At 36.2% G+C, this 24,946-nt stretch overlaps 1 protein-coding gene across 2 annotated transcripts in view; it reads left to right on the forward strand.

The window, feature by feature from the left end:
* Positions 1–24,946, forward strand: part of ROCK1 (Rho associated coiled-coil containing protein kinase 1) — a 161,030-nt gene that overhangs the window by 13,520 nt on the left and 122,564 nt on the right. For both annotated transcript variants that reach the window (XM_070629718.1, XM_070629719.1), the window contains exon 2: positions 21,495–21,576. In XM_070629718.1, the coding sequence (XP_070485819.1) occupies positions 21,495–21,576 (82 nt within the window). The remainder of the gene's footprint in view (positions 1–21,494; positions 21,577–24,946) is intronic.

Below are 24,946 nucleotides of genomic sequence, written 5' to 3' on the forward strand. Positions count from 1 at the left end.
AGCAGTGGTCTTCTCAGTCTGTAAAATGGAGTTAATAATAATTTATTTCCTAGGGTCGTGGTGAACATCAAATGTGATAATTTATAAAGCAGGGTTTGAAACCTCACAAAAACAATAGTAGAAGGTGGTGATAAATGGCTGCCCCTTGCTCCCTGTTGCCCTCATGCCCTGTGCTCATCTGACCTGTCTCCTAAAGCCTTTTTGCCTGTAGGAGCTTATCCTGCCGCTCTGGGTTGCCTTTTGGCATTACCCTACTCAACCCCATCCCCCATAGCTTCTACCCTCTTTTCGAGTAGAAGAGGAAGGAGAAGTTACTAACCTCACATAGATTTTCTCGGATAGTTTTAGAGTAAAAATTTATTATAATTAAATGAATTATGGTCTAAGTGAAAACAATGGGCTTATTTTGTAATTGTAGCATTCAAGCTCAGTCCCTGCTCCTTTCTTCCTTCTTATAGTAGTTGCAGAGTAGCCACTGAATTTAGTGAATTGAAGGCTAAGGACCTATAGAGGTTTCTACTCCTTTTTACCTATATTAATTAGGGATCTTTTGATTATAAAGGACTGGAAAATCCAACACAAATTAGCTTTTAAACAATAAAGAACATCTTTTGCTTCTGAATACTTAATAGGTAGGTTGTAGCTTCAGGAATGTCTTTTTTCAGGGCTCAAATGATGTGACTGGGAGCTGGTCTTCTAGATCTCTTTCTTTAATATTGTCTCCCTTCTCGGATAGACAGCTGCTTGTGGTTGTAAGATAATTGCCACTACCTTCCAAGACTGCTTGTTCAGGCACAGTGGGAAGAAAAAGTCTTTTCTTTTAACCTTCAAGTAGAGTTTCTAACTGATCTGGTCAACTCAGGTCCTGTGCCCATGTCCGAACCAATCACAGTGGTCAGAAGAATGGTGTGCTGATAAGCTTAGGCTTTCATCATGTGCTCCAGTCTCAGAGGGTGAGTCAGCTTATACCAAGATATTCAGAAGTGCATGAGGGAGGGGTGGAAATTGGAGTTCAGTTACCAAGAGAAAGAGAAATGACATGTTGGGCAGCCCCAAACAACAAATATCTACTATGTTAGGTGGGGACTCCTCATCAAGAGAACCCCAAGTAATGATAATTTATTCTTCTTTATATTTTTTTGGAAGTGACTTTTTTACTAAATTAAGTTATCTGACGTTAGAATTAGAATAAGTATTGCCAGCTAGTTGCAGACACTGCCAACTTAAGACCACAGCTGGGATCACATTTGGTCCTTTAATGAAAGGATGCCTGTCTGCTGCTATGTTTTAATAGTAAGTCTTTGGGTGACGTAGTGAAAGATTTCCAAATGCTTGTTCGTGGATCAATCACATCAAAATACAGATTCTTGTAGGCCTCACCACAGCCCTACCATATGAGAGTTGGAGTTGGGAGATATAGTATGCTGAAATTTGTATTCTTGTTTTTTTCTGAGGAAGAGTCACCCTGAGTTAACATCTGTTGTCAGTCTTCCTCTCTTTCCTTGAGGAAGGTTTGCCCTGAGCTAACATGTGTGCCAGTCTTCCTCTGTTTTTACATGAGTTGCTGCCACAGCATGGCCACTGATGAGTGGTGTGGGTCCACGCCTGGCAACCAAAACCAGGCTGCCAAAGTGGAGTGTGCCAAACTTTACTACTAGGCCATGGAGCCAGCCCCTGAAATTTGTATTCTTAATGGGGCCTAGGTGATTACATAGCCAGGTTTGGGAAGGACTGAATAGTTGCCAAGTAGCTAGACTTTATACCTCATTTGGGAAGCTGCTGTGAGGAAAACAAAATAAAGTAGGATTGGATGGAAAAAACTTGCCTTCTATTTAAGAAGTTCTTTTCTCTTTTTTAAAATATGGTTTAAGAAAAATCAGATTATATGAAAGAGAATGAACATTTTGTGAAAAAGCTGGTTTTGTATTATTTCGTTTGGTTGATCTGACTTTTTGGGGGGAGGGAGATGAAATCAAATTTGATTAGAATCCAAATAAAATGTTACCCTCGATCATCATTGTAGCTTCCCAGTACCTTGTTCCTTTGTCTGCTGGAAGGAAAAGACCTGCTCTTTTCTTAGGAACTTGTAGAGAAATTGTTTAAATGAGAACAGGCTATAAAAGAATAGTTTGCTATATTAAAAAACAGATTTTTTTTACAAATTCGAAAGAGATTGGAAATTTACTTTTCCTGTGAGATTAATTATTTTTCCTAACTGAAAACACATTTTGATTACTTAAATAGCTCTTGGGTTTCTGAGCTATTATAGTTTGAGGTATTGATGCTCAATGTGTAGGTGCTGTGAGAGGAGATATGTGATCCTCATGTTCACTGAAGTACCACTAGTTCCTGGAGCAGTGCCTTGCATATTTTAAGTTTTCGATAAGTATTTGTTTGTTGTTGAATTACTAGAAAATGTCTTGTTTCTGTCACAAAAGCCAAGAATGGCTGACATGATGTTAAGAGATACAGTATAATTGGTAATTTATTTAAACTAAGCTGTATGTATTCTAGGGAGATAACATATTTTAAAACTATAAGTGGTCTGTATAAAGATACAAGGATTTTTTTTCCTCCTGATATCTCTGAATTTTGGATGAGGGACCAAAAGCCAATAATACTCATTTTTATAAGACTTTGCACATTTATTATTTTATTTAATCTTTACAACAATCCCGTGGGCTGAGTGAGGCAGGTGTTATTCCCACTTTGTAAATGAAAGTAAACCTTAGAAAAGGTAAATGAATTGCCTAACAGCATATAGCAGGTAAGTGGCAGACTTTCTGATCCATCATCTGTAGTATAGTGGAAAGATCACTGTAGTTGTAGATGATATGCCACACAGAGAAGTGTTTCCGTGGCAGCGAGGAGAGTGATTTGTACACAGAATACACTAAATAAGAAGTATTTAAGTTGACTGAAAAGTATGAGGATTGGTAAAGAATGGAGTGGGGAAAATGAAATACGAAGTAGTAGGGAAAAGATCTTAGTAAGTGTTTATTGACTGGGTTGGAGCAGGGAAGGTAAGTCCTGTAATATTTTATGTTAGAAGCAGTGGTCTAGAACTTGACTGGATGAGGGATGGGAGCCAGTTCCTTGACTGAACCTGCAGTGTATTGCAAGGTTCAAATAGCTGCCTGCCCAGACTTATCTTTGTTGGATTTGACATGTCTGGAAAGTGAATGTTGGTAGGCAATCTAAGCTATGGAGCATGGTGATCTGAAGTAGAAGAAAATGAATAGTTATGATGGTGATGATTAATGACACTGTCATGCACATAATTTAACAGGAGACACTAGTAACATTTTACTGAATTGGTATGAAGTAGGATATGGGATGACTTTGGGAAAACATTAAAAAATATTAGTATCTCTGTATTTGGTGAAGGGACTAGTGTCCTATAGTAGAACTGAACACTTGTCAGGGGCTAGGGATGAGATAGGGGATTGCCTACAGAGAGGTACGAGGGAACATTTAAGGTGAAGGCAGTGTTCCGTATCTTGATTGTGGTGGTGGTTACACAACTGTATGTTTGTCACTTCATAGAACTATAAACCTAAAAAGAATGAATTTTACTTTATGAAAATTATACCTCAATAAACCTGACTTTTAAAAAAGGAAAAGATACTTAGTTGGTGAAGAGATTCATGGTCCCATGACAGAACTGAACATTTATTTACTGTTGTCAGTAATATGGCCTTTGAATATGAAGAATGTGTCTATGGATGGCTTTCTTATGTGTGTGTGTCACTTGGCAAGGACCTATGCTGACTAGGTTTTGAAGTATGGTAGTTGGAAAACAACTGATAGTATTTGTGGCCAGTGATAAAACTAGAGCTTTTAGGTCAAAATAGGAATTTTGGAGAACTTGTATCTGCCACCCTGAGCTCAGCAACTTCCCAATGCCTAAAGACTTTTTCTCATGAGGTTGGTGGTGACATTAATAAGTGTGATTTTTCAATATTGTATGATGAAATGTGTTAACATTTTCAAGAGCTCATAATTCAGTCAGCCAGTATTTTCTAAATGACCAATGCGTGACGTTATAAAATCGTTCATGAGTAAAAGAGCCACTCAAAGTACAAATAGACCGATACATTTTAATGTTGCAAAGTGAGTGCAAAAAGCTCATTGATACGGTTTCAGATTCCATGTCGCAACTAACCTTTAAGAAACACCACTTGTCAAATTTGGTGTAACAGCAAAGAATTTCCACAATTATCTGAAAATGCTGTTAAATACTGTTTCCTTTTCCAACTATGTATTTATGTGAAGTCAGGTTTTCATACTTCAACCAAGACAATGTATTGCAGCACATTGAATGCAGAAGTAGATATGAGAGACCAGCTGTCTTCTATTAAGCCAGATAAAAGAGATTTGTAAAAATGTAAAATAATGCCATTCTTCTTATCAATTAAAAATAATTTTCATAAAAATATGTTATTTATATTAACATGTAATGGGTTTATTTGTAAAAATCCATTTTGATGATCTGCCCTTTAATCAATGTGTTAAGACTATTCACATTTAATGTAAGTATTAATATGTTAGGGTTTAAGTCTCCCATTTTATTATTTGTTCGATGTTTCTTCAGTTTGTTTTTGTTCTTATTTTCTCTTTCTTGCCTTCTTTTGGGTTATTTATACATTTTTTAGTATTCCATTTTAATTTATCTATTGTGGCTTTTATTATATCTTTTGTGAAGTTTTTTTAGTGGCTACTGTTTTAGGGATTTCAATATACATACTTAATTTTTCACAGTCTACCTAGAATCAATATGCTACCACTTGATGTGGAATTTACCTCACCAACCATATAGGCCTCTTTACCCTCCTCTTTATGTTGTAGTTGCCTTATATAGTACAGCTATATACGTTGAAAACCCCATCAGAAAATGTTATAATACTTGCTTTCAACTGTCTAATATATTTTAAATAATTCAATAGAAGAACAGATATATTTCCTTTCTGTTGTTCTTCTTCCTTACCTCATGTTCCTTCTCCTATTATTTCCCTTCTGTCTGAAGAACTTCCTTTAGGTTTTTTTTTTTCTTAAGGAAGATTAGCCCTGAGCTAACATCTGCTGCCAGTCCTCCTCTTTTTGCTGAGGAAGACTGGCCCTGGGCTAACATCCGTTCCCATCTTCCTCCACTTTATATGTGGGATGCCTACCACAGCATGGCTTGCCAAACGATGCCATGTCCGCACCTGGGATCTGAACTGGTGAACCCCATGCTGCCGAAGCGGAACGTGTGAACTTAATCACTGTGCCACCGGGCCTGCCCTGGGTTTTTGTTTTTTAAGTAGTTCTTTTACAGCAGGTCAGCTAGCTATGAAGTCCCATAGTTTTCCTTCCTGTCAGAATGTTTTTATTTCATTTTCATTCCTAAAGGATGTTTTCAATAACTGTAGAATTCTGAATTGACAATTGTTTCCTTTCAACATTTTAAAAATGGTGTTCCACTTCATTCAGAGGTTTCATGTAGTTTCTGGTGAGGAATCTGCAGTTATCCAATTTGGTCTTCCCTTTGATGTAGTGTGTTATTTTTCTCTGGTTGTCCTTAAGGTATTTTCTTTGTCTTTGGTTTTTAGCAGTTTGATTATGATGTGTCTGGAAGTGGATTCCTTTGGTTTTATCCTGTTGGGATTTGCTGAGCTTTTTGAATCAGTAGGTTTATGTCTTTCAGCAAATATGGGAAGTTTTCAACCTTTGTTTCTTCAGGTATTTGTCCTGCACCATATTCTTTCTCCTGTTGTTCTGGAACTCTCACAACACAAATATTTCACCTTTTGGTCTCATTCCCACAAGTCCCTGTGGCTCTGTTCATTTAAAAACAAATTTTTTTTCTCTTTCTGTTTAGATTGAATAATTTCTACTGATATATCTTCAAATGCATTGAGTCTTTTGTTTGCCTTCATGGTGCTATTAAGCTTATTGAGTGTATGTTTTTTATTTTGGTTATTGTATTTTTCCATTCTGTTCTTTTTTTATTGCCTGCACTGTCATCTTTCCATTAATTCCAAGTGTGTTTGCTCTTATTTGTTTGGAGCATTTTAATAATAGCTGCTTTAAAAATCCTTATCAGATAATTCCAATCTATGTGTCATTTTGGCATTGGCATCTATTGTTTGTCTTTCTTTTTAACTTTTTGTTTTAAAATAATTATAAATTCATAGGAAGTTGCAAATACAGTGCAGAGAGGTCCAGTGCATCCTTCATGCAGTTTCCTCCAATGGTTACATTTTACATAACTATAATATCGTATTGAAACCAGGATATTGCAGTTTATTCAATGTGTGTGTATAGTTCTGTGCCATTTTTTCAGATGTGTAGATTTCTATAGCCACTACTCCAATCAAGATACAGAATTATTTCATTACCACAAAGATCTCCTTTGTGTTATTCCTGTATAGTCATATCCCCCACCCCTCACATCCCTAACCCCGGCAACCACTAATCTGTTCTTTGTCTCTATAATTTTATCTGAAGAATGTTATTAGAATGAAATCATACAGAATGTGATCTTTTGAAATTGGTTTTTTCCATCATCATAATGCCCCAAGATATAACCAAGTTATTGCATGTATCAGTAGTTCATTCCTTTTTATAGCAGCATATTATTCCATTGAATGGATATACCACAGTTGGTTTAGCCATTCACCTATTGAAGATAATTTTGTTTCCATTTTTTGGCTATTTGAGATAAAGCTGCTGTGAGCATTCATGTATAGATGTTTGCATGGACACTCTTTTCATTTTTCTGGGATAAATGACCATGAGTGCAACTGCTAGGTCATGTGATGCTTGCTGTAGAACTATTTTCTAGAGTGGCCCTACCATTTTATATACCCATCTGCGATGTGTGAGAAATCCAATTTCTCTGCATCCTCAGTAGCAGTGGTATTGTAACTATTTTTCGTATTATTAGTCTATTGGGTGTATAGTGATATTTTATAATGATTTTAATTTACATTCATCTATGGCTAATGATGTTGAATGTTTTTTCATTTGCTTATTTGTCATCAGTACAGTGAAATAGCTTTCATATTTTTTGCCCATTTTCTAATCAGGTTTTTTTTTTGGTGAGGAATATTGGCCATGAGCTAACATCTGTTGCCAGCTTCACCTTCTTCCGGAGGATCCACCCTCACCACCACCTTCAGGCATATGGCCACATGGGTCTCCCAGATGTCTCCTGTGTTGTGTGTATGTCTTCTGTTGGTGTTTGAATGTCCCTCTAGTTGTACTTTAGAAGGGAGAGTCCGAGGGAAGAGCTCACTCCACCATGAGGCTGACGTCACTCCCCTATTTCTGGTTTCTTTATCCTGTTGCATTGATCTATATGTCTCTCCTTCCAGAATAGCACACTGTCCTGATTTTTGTAGCTCTAAGTTTTAAACTAGGCTACAGATATTCCTCTACATTATTCTTTCTCCAAATTGTTTTTCTAGTTCCTTTGCTTTCCCATATAAATTTTAGAAAAATCCTGCCTATATCTACAGAAACTCTTGCTGGAATTTGATAAGAATTGCATTAAACCTGTGTGTCAGTTTTGAGAGAACTGACATCTTTACTATTTTGAATCTTTCCATGAATACCAAATGTCTCTCCAATTATTTAGATCTTTTTTGATTTCTTTTATCAGTGTTTTGTGGTTTTCAGCATAAGTCCTGTACATGTTTTGTTAGATTCATACCTAAATATTCCTTTTTCATTTGAGTAAATGTAAATGGCATTGTATTTTAAGTTTTGGTTTCTTTATGTTCATTGCTAATATATAGAAATACAATTGATTTTTGCATATTGATCTTATATCTTATGACCTTGTGAAACTCACTCATTATTAGTTCTAGGTGTTTTTTGTTTGTTTTTGTTTTGTACCTTCCTTGGGATTTGTTACATAGACAATCATATCACCAGTAAAGAGGGCCAGATTTATTTCTCCCTTTCTGATCTGTATGCCTTTTATTTCCCTTTCTTGCTTTATTGAGCTGGCTATGAGTTCCAGTGGTATATTGAATAAGAGTGGTAAGAGAGGACATCCTTGCCTTGTTCTTGATTTTTGAGGGAAAACAGTCTTTCGTTATTAAGTATGATGCTAGTTTTAGGGTTTTTTTAATAGATATTCTTTATAAGTTGAGAAAGTTCACCTCTATTCCTAGTTTTCTGAGAGTTTTCCTCATGAATGGATTTTGGATTTTGTCAAATACTTTTTCTTCATCTGTGGATACTGTGATTTTTATTTTAGCCTGTTCATATAGTGGGTTACATTGGTTGATTTTTTTCATTTTTTAAATTGAGACATAATTTGACATATTACGTTATATTGGTTTCAGTTAAACAACATAATGATTTGATATTTGTATGTATTGTGAAATAGACACCATAATAAGTCTAGTTAACGTCCATCACATACATAGTTAGAATTTTTTTCTTGTGATGAAGACTTTTAAGTTTATTCTCTTAACAACTTTTAAATATATAATACAGTATTATTAACTACAGTCACCATGCTGTACATTACATCCCTATAAGTTACTTATTTTATAACTGGAAGTTTGCCTTGGCAGCCACTGGTCTATTCTCTGTATCTCTGAGTGTCTGTGAGTTCGGTTTATCTGTGTTGTTGCAATGACAAGATTTCCTTCTTTTCTTTCTTTCTTTCTTTCATTTATTTATTTATTTATTTATTTGAGGAAGATTAGCCCTGAGCTAACATCTGCTGCCAATCCTCCTCTTTTTGCTGAGGAAGATTGGCCCTGAGCTAGCATCCATGCCCATCTTCCTCAACTTTATGTTTGGGATGGCTTGATAAGTGGTGCGTAGGTCTTCTGCACCCGGGATCTGAACTGGTGAACCCTGGGCCACTGAAGCAGAACATGCAAACTTAACTGCTGCACCACTGGATTGGCCCTAAGATTTCCTTCTTTTTTATAGCTAAATAATATTCCATCATACACACGTGCAGGTGCGCGCCCCCACACACACACACACACATACACATACATACATGTTTTCTTTATCCATTCATCATTGATGGACACTTAGGTTGCTTTCATGCCTTGGCTATTAGAAATAATGCTGGTTGATTTTTGAATATTGAATAAGTCTTACATCTTTGGAATAAACCTTTGTTGTTGGTAGTATGTAATTGCTTTTATATATTGCTGAATTCTGTTGCTAATATTTTGTTAAGAACTTCTGCATCTATATTCATGCAAGATATTGATCCATGGTTTTCTTCTTTTGTACTGACTTTGATTTTGGTGTTACGGTACTATTGGCTGTGTAAAATGAGATTGAAAGTGTTCCCTCCTTTTCTGGTTTCTGGAAGAGATTGCATAAAATTGGTGTTAATTCTTCTTTAAACATTTGGTAGAATTTTCCAATGAAACCATCTGGCCCTGGAGATTTCTTTTTTGGTGGGCTTTACATTATTAATTAGTAGTACTATTTAAATTATCTTATTCATATTGGTATAGTTATTTTAGTTTGTACTTCTTAAGGAATTGTCCATTTCATTGAAGTTGTCAAATTTATGTGTAGAGTTGTTCATTGTAGTTCCTTATTACCCTTTGTAGCTGCAGGATCCATATGTTAGTGCCTGTTTCATTTTTGATAGTGGTAATTTGTATCTTCTCTTTGTCAGTCTTGCTAGGCGGTTGTCAGTTTGATTCATCTTGTCAAAGAACCAGCTTTTTGATTTTTGTTTTTATCTTTATTGCTTCCTTTCTTATGTTTGCTTTAGGTTTATTTTGCTCTTCTAGTTTTTTGAGAAAGGAATTTAGATTATTGATTCAAAATTATGACTCTTTTCTAATAGGAGTATTTAGCGCTATGCATTTCCCTTTCAGTTGTGGTTCAGCTGTGTTCCACAAATTTTTATATGTTGTATATTCATTTTTGTTCAGTTCAATGTGTATTTTATTTCCCTTGAGACTTTCTCTTTGACCATGGATTTCTTTTAGAAATATTTTATTTAGTTTCCAAGTGTTTGGAGATTTCCCTGCTATCTTTCAGCTATTTATTTTAGTTTGATTACATTTTGGTCAGAGAACACACTCTGTATGATTTTAATTCTTACAAATTTGAGGATTGAGCTATGGTACAAAATACGGTCTATCTTGGTAAGTATTCCATGAGCACGCTTATAAAGAATGTGTATTTTGCTGTTGTTGATGGAATGTTCCATAAATGTCAGTTAGATCTTGTTGGTTCTTGGTATTGTTGAGTTCTTCTTGCTGATTTTCTGTCTAGTTCCATCAGTTGTTGAGAGGAGTGTATAAGTTGGCAACTAAAACTGGATTTGTATATTTCTCTTTTGATTTCTATCCATTTTTGCTTCATGTGATTTGCAGCTCTGTTGTTCAGAACATATACATTTTAGATTGTTATGCTTTCTTGGTGGATTGACTCTTTTATCATTATGTAATTTTCCACTCTGACCCTAGTAATTTTCTTTGTTCTGAAGTCTACTTTATTTCGTAATAATATAGCCATTTCAGCTTTCTTTTGATTACTATTTGTCTGGTATATCCTTTCTTATCCTTTTTCTTTCAGCCTACCTATATTATTACATTTAAAGTGAATTTCTTGTCTGTAGGTTGATCATGTTTTGTTTAATTTGAATTGTTGCTTCAAACCATTTACATATAATGTAATTGTTATGTTAGGGCTTATAAATCTGCTGTTTTATTTTTTGTTTGACCTCCCTGTTTTTTTTTTCCTGTGTCCCATTTTTGCCTTGTTATGGACTACTTGAACATTCATTATTATTATTCTATTTTGATTTACCTTTGGCGCTTTTGTGTTTATTTGTTCGTGTAGCTTTTTTATTGGTTACTCTGGGTATTAAATTAGACATACGTTATTTATACATTTAATTTTCGACGTTTTCTAGTTGAAGTGAAGGATTGAAGTCTTACTTCCTTTATGTTCCTTTACCCTCCTTGTTTATAATATATTCATCTTTAATATCTCCTTATATACACTGAGAAGCTATCAGATAATGTTACAGTTTTTGCTTCAACTTTCAAGAGAATGAAAGTGTATTGTATATTCCCATATTTTTACTGTTTTCATTTATTCTTCCTTCCTGATATTCCAAAATCCTTTTTTTTAGTCGCTTTCTTTCAAGTTAGAGAATTTTCTTTAACCATTATTTTAGGACAGGTCTGCTGGTAGCAAATCTCTTAGTTTTCTGTCATCTGAGGAAATAAAAAAAAATCTTGATAAATTTGTTTTGATTTGTTTTTTTCTTTTGCTGGATATAGAATTCTATTTTGACAGGTGTTTTGTTGGTGTGGGTTTCTTTGGATATGGCCTGTTAATTTTTTTAATCTATAAGTTTATGTGTTTTGCCAAATTTAGGAAATTTTTAGCTTTTATTTGTATTAATCCTTTTTCTTCTCTTTCTGTCTTCTCTCCTTCTGGACCTCCAGTGATACAAATGTTAAATCTTTTGTTATCGTTCCACAGGTCTATATATCTGTTCATTGCTCCCCCCCATGATCAAAGCCTGGTCTTATGGAAATTTGTATAGGAACTTTAGGAAGATAACAATTATCTGGTTTTTAAAAAAATATTCTTATAGCGCTACTAACTAAAGAACATATGATATCTATTTATTTTTCCCCAAAGACACGAGTCAGACACTTGAAAGAATAATTTGAAAAGCAACAAACTCTCTCCCCCCAAGCAAAATCAAGCCATCTGAATTTTTAAAATTATTCATGCCTAGAGAAAGTCTAGCTTGTATACACCCATACCTATAAACTTAAAGTGATAGGGATGAAAATCCTCTTTGAAATTACCCATGAATGTGTTTCTCTGACTTATTAGGATATATCAGTTTCTTACAGAAGCCCTATATGGTAGTTACTGTTATTATCCTTATTTTACCTATGAGAACACTGAGGCTGTGAGGGGTTAAATAACTTGTTCAAGATCTTGTTACTATTAAGTGTTCTAGATTGGAATATGACTCCATGTCTTTTTGACAGCATACTGTTTACATAGAAGTATTTTCCTACTTTACAAGGTTAATGTCTTGACTTTGTATCTTGATTCTGTCCACCCTTACATATTTTGGAACCTCATTTAATCATGTATCTTCTATAAAATATGTTTCCTCTACCTAAAAGTCTTCCATCAGGTTTAGGTTCTAAATCATGTAAGCTTCTATTCTTTCTCATTTCTTTCGGCCATTATATCATTTGTTCATGTTCCATTAACTTTTCTACCCACTATAAGCTGGTTTCTGCCCCTTCTCTGATGAAGCGTTCTATTTAAGGTTGATAGTGACCTCTTAAAAAAATTTCCTGAAGAGTGTCACCACCTCTTCTCCTCTGGGCCTAGATAGTCTGTTGTATGTCTCCACTGTAATGTCTTGCCTCAGGAATCTGTGGGTTTTGTAGTTGTCTTGTGGCTTTTATTGAGCAGCGCCCACTGCTTTTTCTGCCTGTGTTCCCAGTTATGCGAAACAGAGACAACGTTCTTGCCTTAGTCCTTCAGGCATCTTCCAGACAGGTTAGAACAGACATATACAATAATTTACAAATACAGTGTTACTCTGCTCCATCCAGTTCTGGGTGGCAGAAGTGGGAATCAGTGTGCCATCTGTTCAAGACCAAGACTACTTTGGGAGGGAGTGGGATAAGAGTAAGTAAAAATGTTACAAAATTTTCCTACCATTTAAAGATGGCTTTTACTGGACTGGACATTTGCTTAATTGCTCTAAAACCTTTGATTGTTTTTCTGAGTTCCTACAAAGTTCAAAGAACTTTTGGGTTTTGTGTTTTGGTTTTTTGTTTTTTTTTTAAACGTCTGGGAGAATGAGTTGTTTCTGTTGAGTTGTTGCATCTGTTTTTGTAGATTTAAGTGTGTTCTCATGATTTACAAACATATATCACAGTTCAATCCTTCTGTTGAATTCAAGCTCATATTTTCAGCGGCCATCTAGTTATCCATAAAATAGTATCCTACAGTGACTTCAAATTTAGTATGTCTAAAATTTGTGTTCTCTCTTCAAATTGTATTCTTTCCCTGGTTAATGAAGTCATTATCTACTCACCTAAACTGGAGGATATAGAGTCATTTTTACAATCATATAATCGTTCTTAACCCTTCCTGCCATCTTTCAGTCATTCAGCAGGTTCTTTTGCTTCTAATGCTCCATTCCTGTAGCCCTAGTTTAGACTTTTTTTTTTTTTTAAGATTGGCACCTGAGCTGGCAACTGTTGGCAATATTCTTTTTTTTTTTTTTTTTCCCTTCTTTCCCCCCAAAGCCTCCAGAACATAGTTATATATTCTAGTTGCAGGTCCTTCTGGTTGTGCTATGTGGGATGCTGCCTCAGCATGGTCTGATGAGCAGTGCCATGTCTGCGCCCAGGATCCGAACTAGAGAAACCCTGGGCCACCAAAGCGGAGCATGTGACCTTAACCACTTGGCCACGGACCAGCTGCTAGTTCAGGTTTTTATCTTCTTGTGCTTGTATTACCACAGTGTCCTCCTCATTGCTCCCTTTTCCACCTTTTTTTCCTTGTTCTAATTCATCATCTTTATCATTGTCAGACTTTAATAAACTAAAAACCAGTCATGTCACTCTCCTTCCCCCCCAAATTTTTGTGGTTCCAAATGGATATCAGAAGATAAATACCCAAATTCTTAGCCTGGTATGTTATACCTTTAATGCACATTCTGTAACCCATCTTCAGAGCTTTGTCTCCTGCACCTCCTTCTCTCATCCTTCCACAACCAGACCATCCTATTCTCTTTCTCCAAATTGTCCTTGCCTTTCCTCTCTCGAGATTGCCTTGCCTCACCTCCGTCTTATTCTTTCTAAATTCTATTCTGTAGGGATCAGCTCAAATTTCATCTGCTTTATGAAACTCCAGTTGATTAAACTGTCCTTTCTCTGTCATGTAGTACCTATTTATAAGACTGAGGATCCTATGTTATTTACTTTTTCTACCTACTAACCAATGAACTCTCAGAGACAGGAAGTATTTGTTATTATTGTTATTACTATTAATATTTCTGTCTTCCTACTGAGTAGGAGGCAGACTTATAAATAAATAATTATGATATAACAATTAAATGCAATGATTCCTATAATAGGAAGCACATGGGAGGTCATTATTAGCATTTTCTCAGGGTGTTGGGGAAGGCAGCATAAAGTAAGTGACATTTGAGGCAGTCTGAACATAAGTAATGTTCACATTCCAGCTGGAGAAAAGAGCAGGTGCAAAGACATTGGGTGGATTAAGCAGGGCCTGTTTGGGAGATGGCTGGTAGCATATTGTGGCTTAAGCCTACATACATGCATGCAGAGAAAATGAGGCTGGAAAGGCATAGTTGGAGACTGATCTGGAAGAGCCATTGTATGTTTTGCTAAATAGTTGCAATACTTAATTTTTTTGCACTATATTTGTCCTAGGGAGCATTAATATATGTAGTAATGTCACACTGGTTAAACAGATTTTAACTGTATTTAATATCAGAAGTTAAAACCCTCTGAGGAAATTCTGTTTTTGTTTTCATATCAGTGCTTAATTTTGAGAAATTCCTTCTTTCTTTACCTAGTGAAGAGATTTACATGTATCAAAAATGTTTTCTTTAGTACATTCTCTGTCATCAAAAGTTTTTTTTTTGAGGAAGATTAGCCCTGAGCTAACATCTGCCGCCCATCCTCCTCTTTTTTGCTGAGGAAGACTGGCCCTGAGCTCACATTCGTGCCCATGTTCCTCTGCTTTCTGTGTGGGACGCCTACCACAGCATGGCTTGCCAAGCCAGTGCCATGTCCACACCTGGGATCTGAACTGGTGAACCCCGGGCTGCCGAAGGGGAACATGCACACTTAACCACTGCACCTCCAGGTTGGCCCCTGTCATCAAAAGTTTGTCAGGAGTCTTTTAGTGCCAAATGTCAGCCTATTTTGGAAATAGTTTGGTTTTCAGAAGCCCTGATTTTACTGCCCTAGTTTTAATGGATTTTTTCTGTAGTTTCTCAAAAAGTATTCTCAAGTTTAGAATAGTAACATGTAGATTTTTGAAATTTTACTTAAAAATGAATGTTTTTATACATGGTGTATCTTTCTTTCCTAGTGCAATTATATTTTCATACCTTATAACAAATGTATTATTCCTAATGGATCTAATCATAAATGATATTTTATACATGAGTCTTTTTTTTTTGTAATTTAAAACTATCCAGAGAACTAAAGTTTGCAGCAGTGTTCAGTTGAGTAATTTTCTTCTACTTCTTTTCTTGCTTAAGCTCTGTTGTGAGATAACACAACTGGTGCTTTTCTCCCTCCTATTACCAGTCCTTCTTAAGAAATTTGAAATGTTCATTCTTTAGAGATTCTTATAAAATGTTATGCTTGCAATTAATTTTACCTTCCTTTGTGTGTCTGTGAAAGTACTTCTCCATTGTAACTAGCTTCTTTCGAAATATACTGCTATAACTGGTCTACTGTCATTGTTGAACTATGGATAGCAAAGAATTTAATTATTGTAATTCTTTGACATTGTTTGGCTTCTCTCTTGTGTATCTTCTCTACATTTCTTAAATTCATGATTAAGCTGTATGATGAACATGTTGTGAAAGTAGAACGTAGCTTCCCTTCATGCCCAAGTCATAAAATTAAGTGAAGAAGCAGTCAGACTGCATACTTTGGCTGTTATTTCTTGTGAATTGTTTTTGCACTTGGAGGAATGTTAGTTTCTGTTAAGCTCCTGAGTTCTGGTGATATAGAATATAGACTTTAGGAAGTGGGGAAGTCTTATCCTTCATTATTTTACAGAACTTTGGAGTGTTGAATTAAAGTCAGGATTCCTGGTCCCAGTTCATGGTTGGATATAGATATTCCTTATGTTCTGTAGCTTCTCCACTGCATTAAAGTAGAAGCCTGCATCCCTCTTCCCCCACCCCAGTGTCTTGACTCCCTCTAGCCTCTGTTGGTCTATGCTTTAGATTATGCTAGAAGAATACTTTCTTTCTCTTTACTTTTATTTCTCTGATAGAAGGCACATAAGTTTTACTTACGGATGATACTGAAAAGCCATATACTATCTAATACTACTATAAAATTAAAGTGTATGGGGCCAGCCTCCTGGCCTAGTGGTTAAGTTCGGCGTGCTCTGCTTCCGTGGCCTGGGTTTGGTTCCTGGGTGCGGATCTACACCACTTATCATCGGCCATGCTCTGGCAACAACCCACACACAAAATAGAGGAAGATTGGCACAGATGTTAGCTCAGGGCAAATCTGCCTTAGCAAAGAAAGAATTTAAAGTGTATGATGATAGGTCCAAACACGTAGTGAACCATATACAATTAGTTGAGGCAGTTCATCTTCCGTTAGCAAATGCATGATCACATTCTCTGGTCAAGCAAAAGTCAGATGCCCCTATGTAAAAAAAAAAGGAAAAAATCATAGGTGAGATTACTACATTGTGAAAGGATTTAACATTGTGACCTAATATTTACTCTTAAGGTTTTATGACGACATAACTAAAATGTCTATTTTCTCTTTAAGTCCTTTCTATCACTAGTGATACTGACTTGTAGAACTTTCAAATGTCAACTAGAGAAATAAAGAGAGGGAAGTGGGACTCTTAAGGGCCAATACTTCACGTACTTTACTCATTTAATTTTCGTAAATCCCTTATGAGTTGTAGGTAATTATCCCCATTTTACAAAAGAGAAAACTGTGGCAAAGAAAGGTTATATGACTTGTCCTCCCAACAGTAACATGCAAATAGATTTTTTTCTTTAAAATGCTTTTGCTTTATTTTTTCATGGTAGAATTTTTTTGACCCATCTGGAATTCATTATTATTAAGTATAACTCAAAAATCTTCTCCATAGTGCTGTCCAGTTACACAAACAACATTTACCTAAGAGTGACACTTTTTGTCAGCCCCATCTTGCCCCTTGGCTCACTATTGAATGGGCAGTTCTCTTGCCTTTTCAGTGCAACAAGTCCTTTAGCTTACGCATTGATTAATGCTATTTCAACTCATTGGTGTTAATTATTGAGCTCTTACAGTGTAATTCACTTAGGATGCTTTTAGTCACAAGAAATAGAAAACCCAATGCAAATTGAGTTAAACCATAAGGAAAATTTATTATCTCAAGAAAGTATCAGTAAAGTGGCTGCAGAGTAGGTTAATTCAGTGGTTCAACAAACATCAGGACCCACGTTCCTTCTGTCCTTTAGCTCTGTCATCCTCATTGTGTTTGGCTTTTTCCTCTGCCAACTTCCCTTGAGGCTGCAAGATGGTTGCTGTTGTTTAAGGTGTCACATACAGACATGACAATTTTTCATGAAAGGAGAGGCTGGGTCTTAGTTGTCTCTCTTTCAAGAGAGAAGAAGCTTTTCTCAGAAACCTTTCAGTAGGTTTTCCCTCATGTCTCATGTGCCAGATTATTGCCATGTTCCTGTACTTAAGCTGAACACTGGCAAAAGTAATGGGCCTCCATGTTTTACTTAAATTACACTAATCAGAACCAATCTTCTGGAGCTGGATAAGGTCTCTCCCTCATTGGAAGCTCATAGTCTCATGGAAGAGGGTAGGTGCCCTGAAAAGAAACAAGGTTAAATTAGGAAGGTAGAAGGGGGTAATAATTGTTGGGGTAAGAAAGCCCACAGTATCTGCCATGCTATGAGTAAAACATGAGGTATAATAGAGAAAACATAGGATTTTGAGTGAGAACACTAGGTTTGAGTCCTTGCCAGTAATTAGAAGAATGACTTATGATTTTCTATTAATTTCTGTTAGTTTTTTAAAGATTTTTTTTTTTCCTTTTTCTCCCCAAAGCCCCCCGGTACATAGTTGTATATTCTTCATTGTGGGTCCTTCTAGTTGTGGCATGTGGGACGCTGCCTCAGCGTGGTTTGACGAGCAGTGCCATGTGTGTGCCCAGGATTCGAACCAACAAAACACTGGGCTGCCTGCAGCAGAGCGCGCGAACTTAACCACTCGGTCACGGGGCCAGCCCCTTCTTTTTTTTTTTTTTGAGGAAGACTAGCCCTGAGCTAACATCTGCCAATCCTCCTCTTTTTTTCTGAGGAAGCCTGGGCCTGAGCTAACATCCGTGCCCATCTTCCTCTCCTTTATGCTTGGGACGCCTACCACAGCCTGGCTTGCCAATCTGTGCCATGTCCGCACCCGGGATCCGAACCAGTGAACCCTAGGGCCGCCAAAGCAGAATGTGCGCACTTAACTGCTGCGCCACCGGGCGGCCCCAATTTCTGTTACTTTTTGAACAATATATCTTGGTTTAAATATACATTGTTATTCTTAATTCCTAATTTCATTTTTAAGAGAGTCAGGATATTTTAAATTATATTTTCGTCGTGGTCATGTTATGTCTATAACTACTAGAAAGAGTATTTTGATTTGGACACAGCTGACTAGCTAGCTCTGTGGCGTTGGACAAGCCAGTTAATATTTCTCATTATTTGCCTTGGCTATAAAATGAGTTGGTTAAACAAGGTAATTTTTGAGGTTCTTTTTTGTCCAACATTTTGTAAAACATATTTGGAGTAAGATTGGAGGCAGTTGTTTTCAGTATATTTACCAAAGAGAGCATGTGAGTAAAATTTAATATACTTTTCCCTCACTTTTTAGTGTTTTATTTGATATCAGGAAACAATTTAAGCTATTATAAATTTAGATGTTCTGAGCCTTTTAAAACTGGAAAGTGCCTTTTGAAGTAGATGTTTACTAGGAGCTCTTAAAATAATAGTTACAAAGTATAATAATATATTGAGGTTATTCCATTATACCTACTTGCATTTCCTAGACAAATTTAAGGTATCAAAATTTGGTGTAAAATTTTTCTTGTGTAGGTAATAGTACTTGCACTCCTCTATGGTCTGTATAATTTTTTGGAGTGACACAGTGCACTGAAGCTTAGTATCTAATCTAAGAAGAATATTGCTTCTTGAATAATGTAATGCTTTTGCTGTTGAGCGTAAAAATCATTGGTTTAACATACATACTTTTTCTTTTTTTCTTTTGAGGACGATTAGCCCTGAGCTAACATCCATCACCATTCCTCCTCTTTTTTGCTAAGGAAGAGTGTCCCTGAGCTAACATCTATGCCCATCTTCCTCTACTTTATATGTGGGATGCCTACCTCAGCATGGCTTGATAAGTGGTGCATAGGTCTGCGCTGGGGATCTGAACCAACAAACTTAACTGCTATGCCACCAGACTGGCCTTGGTTTACTGTACATTTTGTGCCAACTTGTTCAGATCATTCTATAAGATGCTGTGGGAGAAAACGAGATGTTGATTGTGGTTTCTGCCTTAAAGAACTTAAAAATCTGGTCAAAGGTGTTTTTTTCCTCCTAAGGAAGATTGGCCCTGAGCTAACATATGTTGACAATCTAACTCTTTTTTTTTTTTCGGCTTGAGGAAGATTAGCCTTGAGCTAATATCTGTGCCAGTCTTCCTCCACTTTGCATGTGGGTCACCACCACAGCATGGCTGACAAGTGGTGTAGGTCCCTACCCGGAAACCGAACCCACGAACCTGGGCTGCCAAAGCAGAGCATGCTGAACTTAACCACTATGCCATGGGGCCAGCCCCCCCTTTTTTAAATATTCATATTTAATTTGCCTTTTCCTAGAAAATAGTGAATTCCAATACTTATTGGTTTGGTTATTCAATTTAAAATAGACCAAGCATTAGCTGGTCTTCCTAAAAGTCAAGTTCTCATGTGAAAGTTCTCATCTCTTTTCTTTAAAAAGAATTAATATGCAAAATAAATATTCAGTTGGCTTATAGAACTCTAAGAAATGTATCTCAGGGATAGATGAACTTGCTTCAGAGGAGGAGCTTTTTCTTCAGATCTGTACAAACTTCTGAATTTTGAAAAGCCAGTATAGGGTGGGTTGGTCTCTTAAAGCAGTGAATAACATTGGTATTACTAGCCGTCTTCTCCATGGTCAGTTTCCAACTTATGCAGTGATATATTTTAAGGCCTGTTTAAATTTTACTCTACTTTTTGTTTTCCTAGCGGGACTATTTTAAGTCTTGTAAAAGCTGAGTAATTCACACTCGTGGCTTAATACAAAGTGTAAAGTCTGTATATCCTCTGGCTTTAATTTTTCATTCTATCTTTTATGAACATGACTGTCCAGGGTCGAGTCTTCCTTTGCTGCTTCTGTTCTTTTCTTTTTTTTTTTGGTAGAAATATTGACCCTGAGCTAGTATTTGTTGTCAACCTTCCTCTTTTTGCTTGAGGAAGGTTGTCACTGAGCTAACATCTGTGCCAATCTTCCTCTATTTTTTATGTGAGTCGCTGCCACAGCCTGGCTTTATGAGCAGTGTGTAGATGCAGGCCCAGGATCTGAACCCGCAAACCCTGGACCGCCAAAGCAGAGTGCGTGAACTTAGCTACTACACCACCGGGCTGGCCCTTGCTGCTTGTTTTTATTCTTGGGCTCTGCTGGAACAAACTTAATTTCCCCAGCTAAATAAAATAAAAATTACTTGGGATTATTTGCATGTTCCTCCTGCTACATGACAGGATATAATCTGAATAGATGCATTTCCACTTCAACACTGATTAGTACACCTTCGCATTGCCCTGTACTTGCTTAGATAATATTTAAACATCCACCGAACAGTAAAAACTAAAGTTTGTCCTTTACTAATGATTGCCCTAGAAAGTGCTTCAAAGAAAGAAAGAGAACCCTTAGGAAAACCCAATATGTTTTTGTAATTAAAAAATTATCTAGGGACCGGCTTGGTGGTGCAGCCGTTAAGTTCACACACTCCACTTTGGTGGCCAGGGGTTGCTGGCTCTGATCCCCGGTGCAGACCTGTGCACCTGCTCATCAAACCATGCTGTGGCAGGCATCCCACATATAAAGTAGAGGAAGATGGGCATGGATGTTACCTCAGGGCCAATCTTCCTCATCAAAAAAAAGAGGAGGATTGGTGGCAGATGTTAGATCAGGGTTAATCTCCCTCAAAAAAAAAAAAAAAGGAAAGGAAAAAATGTATCTAAGAATTTATTTTATACTAAACTTCACATTTTAGGAACTGCTACTTAGCTACTACCTTGTGAAATACTTGTAGTCACAAATATAGGCCATTTGTTTTTGCTGAGTGTCTGTGAAACAAAGATATGTGCACTAAGTAGAAGGGGAAGTGAAAAATAAAATTTCATGCCCTTATGAGGGGAAAAGGGCATAAGCTGAAGTCACTTGTAGCCAATTTTTGGTGATTTTGCTGCTCCCTGGCCTGGGAGAGAGTTAGAAGGTGAAAATTTATTTCATCCCTATATGAAATAAAAACAAATATTTTCTTGTCCTGGTACTCATGTAGCCTTGTAGAAGGTGTTAAATGAATGCAAGATGTATGAGAGAGGGCAAATTAAATGTCAAAGCATATGTTTTATTCTTTACTCATAAGAAAGGAAAGTGTTCATGGTGTGATCCAAAAAACTAACTGTCTGTTTGTTTATTTGTTTAGGATGGATTGGATGCTTTGGTATATGATTTGGATTTTCCTGCCTTAAGAAAAAACAAAAATATTGACAACTTTTTAAGCAGATGTAAGTAATTTTTTTGTGGAGGTTAATGACAGATTGTATGTAACACAATCTTGACTTAGATCATTTTAAAAAATTTCTTTTTTTCCTTCTGTCTACTCTTTGGTTATTTCATCAATAATTCGTACCTAAACTGAGTAGAAATGCGAAAGAAACCGTATTAGTCAGTTTGTGTACCAATCAGGAGAATCTATAAAATATTTTGCAGGGAAGGGACTCAAAACAAAGTGGCTCAAATAAGTGTTAAAATAAGCATATATGTACCTGCACATTGAATTTCAATAATGTTATATTTATCCTCTATTTTTCTTCTGTAATGAATTAGCTGTATTTTAAAACTGCAGTTAAGATTAGATTATATATGAAAAGCTCTGCTACCATAGACTTATAAGAATTTTCTCCATGAAAGCTGGCTTATATTTAAGTTTTACAGATGTTGTTTTCTGAAAACTTTTTTGGATTTTGATATTAGATACTATCCTTTAAAAATTTGATTAAAGAACTTATTAAAATAGTTTTAAAATTTTAATCTTAAAGAATTGGGAATAAGATGTACATCATAAAGTCATCCCCACTCTGTTTCTTTATTTCTGTTCCTAAACCATACATATTGATAGATTTAGGTTGGGTTGGTTTTTGCATTATCTTTCAATTTTGGTTACATATATTTTGTCAGAAAAGTTTTATTTTCTAAATAGTTAAATCTTTTTACTTTGTTGTAGTTTCTTTTACACTTTGAAATCTTGCCTAAGAATTTTACTTAACAATTCTGTTTTCTTAGTTTTTCTGTTTTTAATGAAAATATTTATTCAGCCTTAATTTTACTTTGGGATATGGTGCCAGATTCTGAATTGGGAACTTTTTAAGTATGAAAGTTTTCTTGATTTCTCACATCTTACTGAAATGCCAGGAAAATTTTATTACTGTTTATGGGGTTTTTTTTTTCTTTTTGGTGAGGAAAATTGGCCCTGAGCTAGTATCTGTTGCCAGTCTTCCTCTTTTTGCTTGAGGAAGATTGCTCTGAGGTAACATCTGTGCCACTTTCCTCTCTTTTGTATGTGGGATGCTGCCACAACATGGCTTGATGAATGCTGTGTATGTCCACTCCCAGGATCCAAACCTGTGAACCCTGGGCCACCAAAGCAGAGTGGGCTAACTTAACCACTATGCCACCGGGCCAGTCCCTTTAAAAAAAATATTTGTTTTCTTTCCTGAGGAAGATTTGCCCTGAGCTAACATCCATGCCAATCTTTCTCTATTTTTTAATATGTGGGCTGCTGGAACAGCATGGCTGCTAACAGAGTGGTATAGTCCATGCCTGGGAACTGAACCCGGGCCGCTGAAGCAGAGCAGGCTGAACTTTACCACTAGGCCACCGAGACTGGCCCTACTGTTTACATTTGCTTACCTCTCTGCTTAACACTATAGCAAAAGATGGAGAAACTTGGCCATTTCTTATTTGATGGGAGGCAAAGGATAAATGCTTACTAGTACGAAGGAGGGTGTGTAATTTTGTAAAGTTGGGTAGCAAGAATTGAAACACATGCTTTCTTAATCTATTACTCCTTTTGCTGTGCAAATTGCTGCTTTCGTAATATTAAGTATACCTTTATATTATGTTTTATAAATAGACATATCAATAACCACAGTAGAGATAAGTAAAATAAAATGAAAGTATAAAGCTGAAGTAAACTGTTTTAACTGATAAACTTGTGTAGTTTAGTCTGGTTTTTAAATTGGAGAAAAGTATGGAGAATAATATAGCAATTTTTTTTATTGTGGTCATAATAGTTTATAACACTGTGAAATTTCAGTTGTACATTAATGTTTGTCAGACAACATATAAATTTTCCCCTTCACCCCTTGTGCCCACACTCCACCCCTCATCCCCCTGGTAACCACTAAATTGTTCTCTTTGTCCTTAAGTTTGTTTATATTCCACATATGAGTGAAATCATATGGTGTTTGTCTTTCTCTGTCTGGCTTAGTTTGCTTAACATAATGCCCTCAAGGTCCATCCATGTGGTTGTGAATGGGATGATTTTGTCTTTTTTTATGGCTGAGTAGTATTCCATTGTGTGTGTGTGTGTGTGTGTGTGTGTGTGTGTGTGTGTATACACCACGTCTTCTTTATCTGATCATCAGTCAATGGGCGTTTGGGTTGCTTCCACATCTTAGCTATTGTGATTAATGCTGCAATGAACATAGGGGTGAATAAGTCTCTTTGAATTGTTGATTTCAAGTTCTTTGGGTAAATATCCAGTAGTGGGATAGCTGGGTCATATGGTATTTCTATTTTTAATTTTTTGAGAAATCTCCATACTGTTTTCCATAGTGGCTGCACCAGTTTGCATTCCCACCAGCAGTGTATGAGGGTTCTCTTTTCACCACAACCTCTCCAACATTTGTTGTTTTTTGTCTTGGTGATTATAGCCATTCTAACGGGCATAAGATGATATCTAAGTGTAGTTTTGATTGGCATTTCCCTGACGATTAATGATATTGAGCATCTTTTTATGTGCCTATTAGCCCCCTTTATATTTTCTTTGGAAAAATGTCTGTTCATATCCTCTGCCCAGTTTTTGATTGGGTTGTTTGTTTATTTGTAGTTCATTTGTGTAAGTCTTTGTATATTAGGGTGATTAACCCGTATCAGATATATCATTTGCGAATGTTTTCTCCCATTTGGTGGGATGTTTTTCATTTTGATCTTGATTTCCTTTGCCTTGCAGAAGCTCTTTAGTCTGATGAAGTCCCGCTTGTTTATTTTTTCTTTTGTTTCCTTTGTCTGAGTAGACATGGTATTTGAAAAGATCCTTTTAAGTCAGATGTCAAAGAGTGTACTACCTATATTATCTTCCAGAAGTTTTATGGTTTCAGGTCTTACCTTCAAGTCTTTGGTTCATTTTGAGTCTATTTTTGTGTATGGAGAAAGCTGGTGGTCTACTTCCACTTTTTGCTTGTGGCTGTCACGTTTTCCCGGCACCAATTATTAAAGAGGCTTTCCTTACTCTGGTGTATGTTCTTGGCTCCTTTGTCTAAGATTAGCTGCCCATAGATGTGTGGTTTTGTTTCTAGGCTTTCAGTTCTGTTCCATTGATCTGTATGCCTGTTCTTGTACCATGATATAACAAAATTTTAATAGGTCATATCTAGCATCAGGTAAAAATTGTGACCAAGGAACCTTTATACCAGGATTGCAAAGTTAGTTTGAAGTTCAAAAATCAATTAGTGTAATTTACCATATTAACATATTTAAAAATATCTGTAATATCATCTCAAAAGATACAGAAAAAGGACTGATAAGACTCAGTATCCATTCTTGATTAAAAAATCTCTCTGCAAACTAGGAATTGAAGGAAACTTTCTTACC

This window comes from Equus przewalskii, chromosome 7 (genome assembly GCF_037783145.1).
Source record: "Equus przewalskii isolate Varuska chromosome 7, EquPr2, whole genome shotgun sequence".
NCBI classification, from domain to species: Eukaryota; Metazoa; Chordata; class Mammalia; order Perissodactyla; family Equidae; genus Equus; species Equus przewalskii.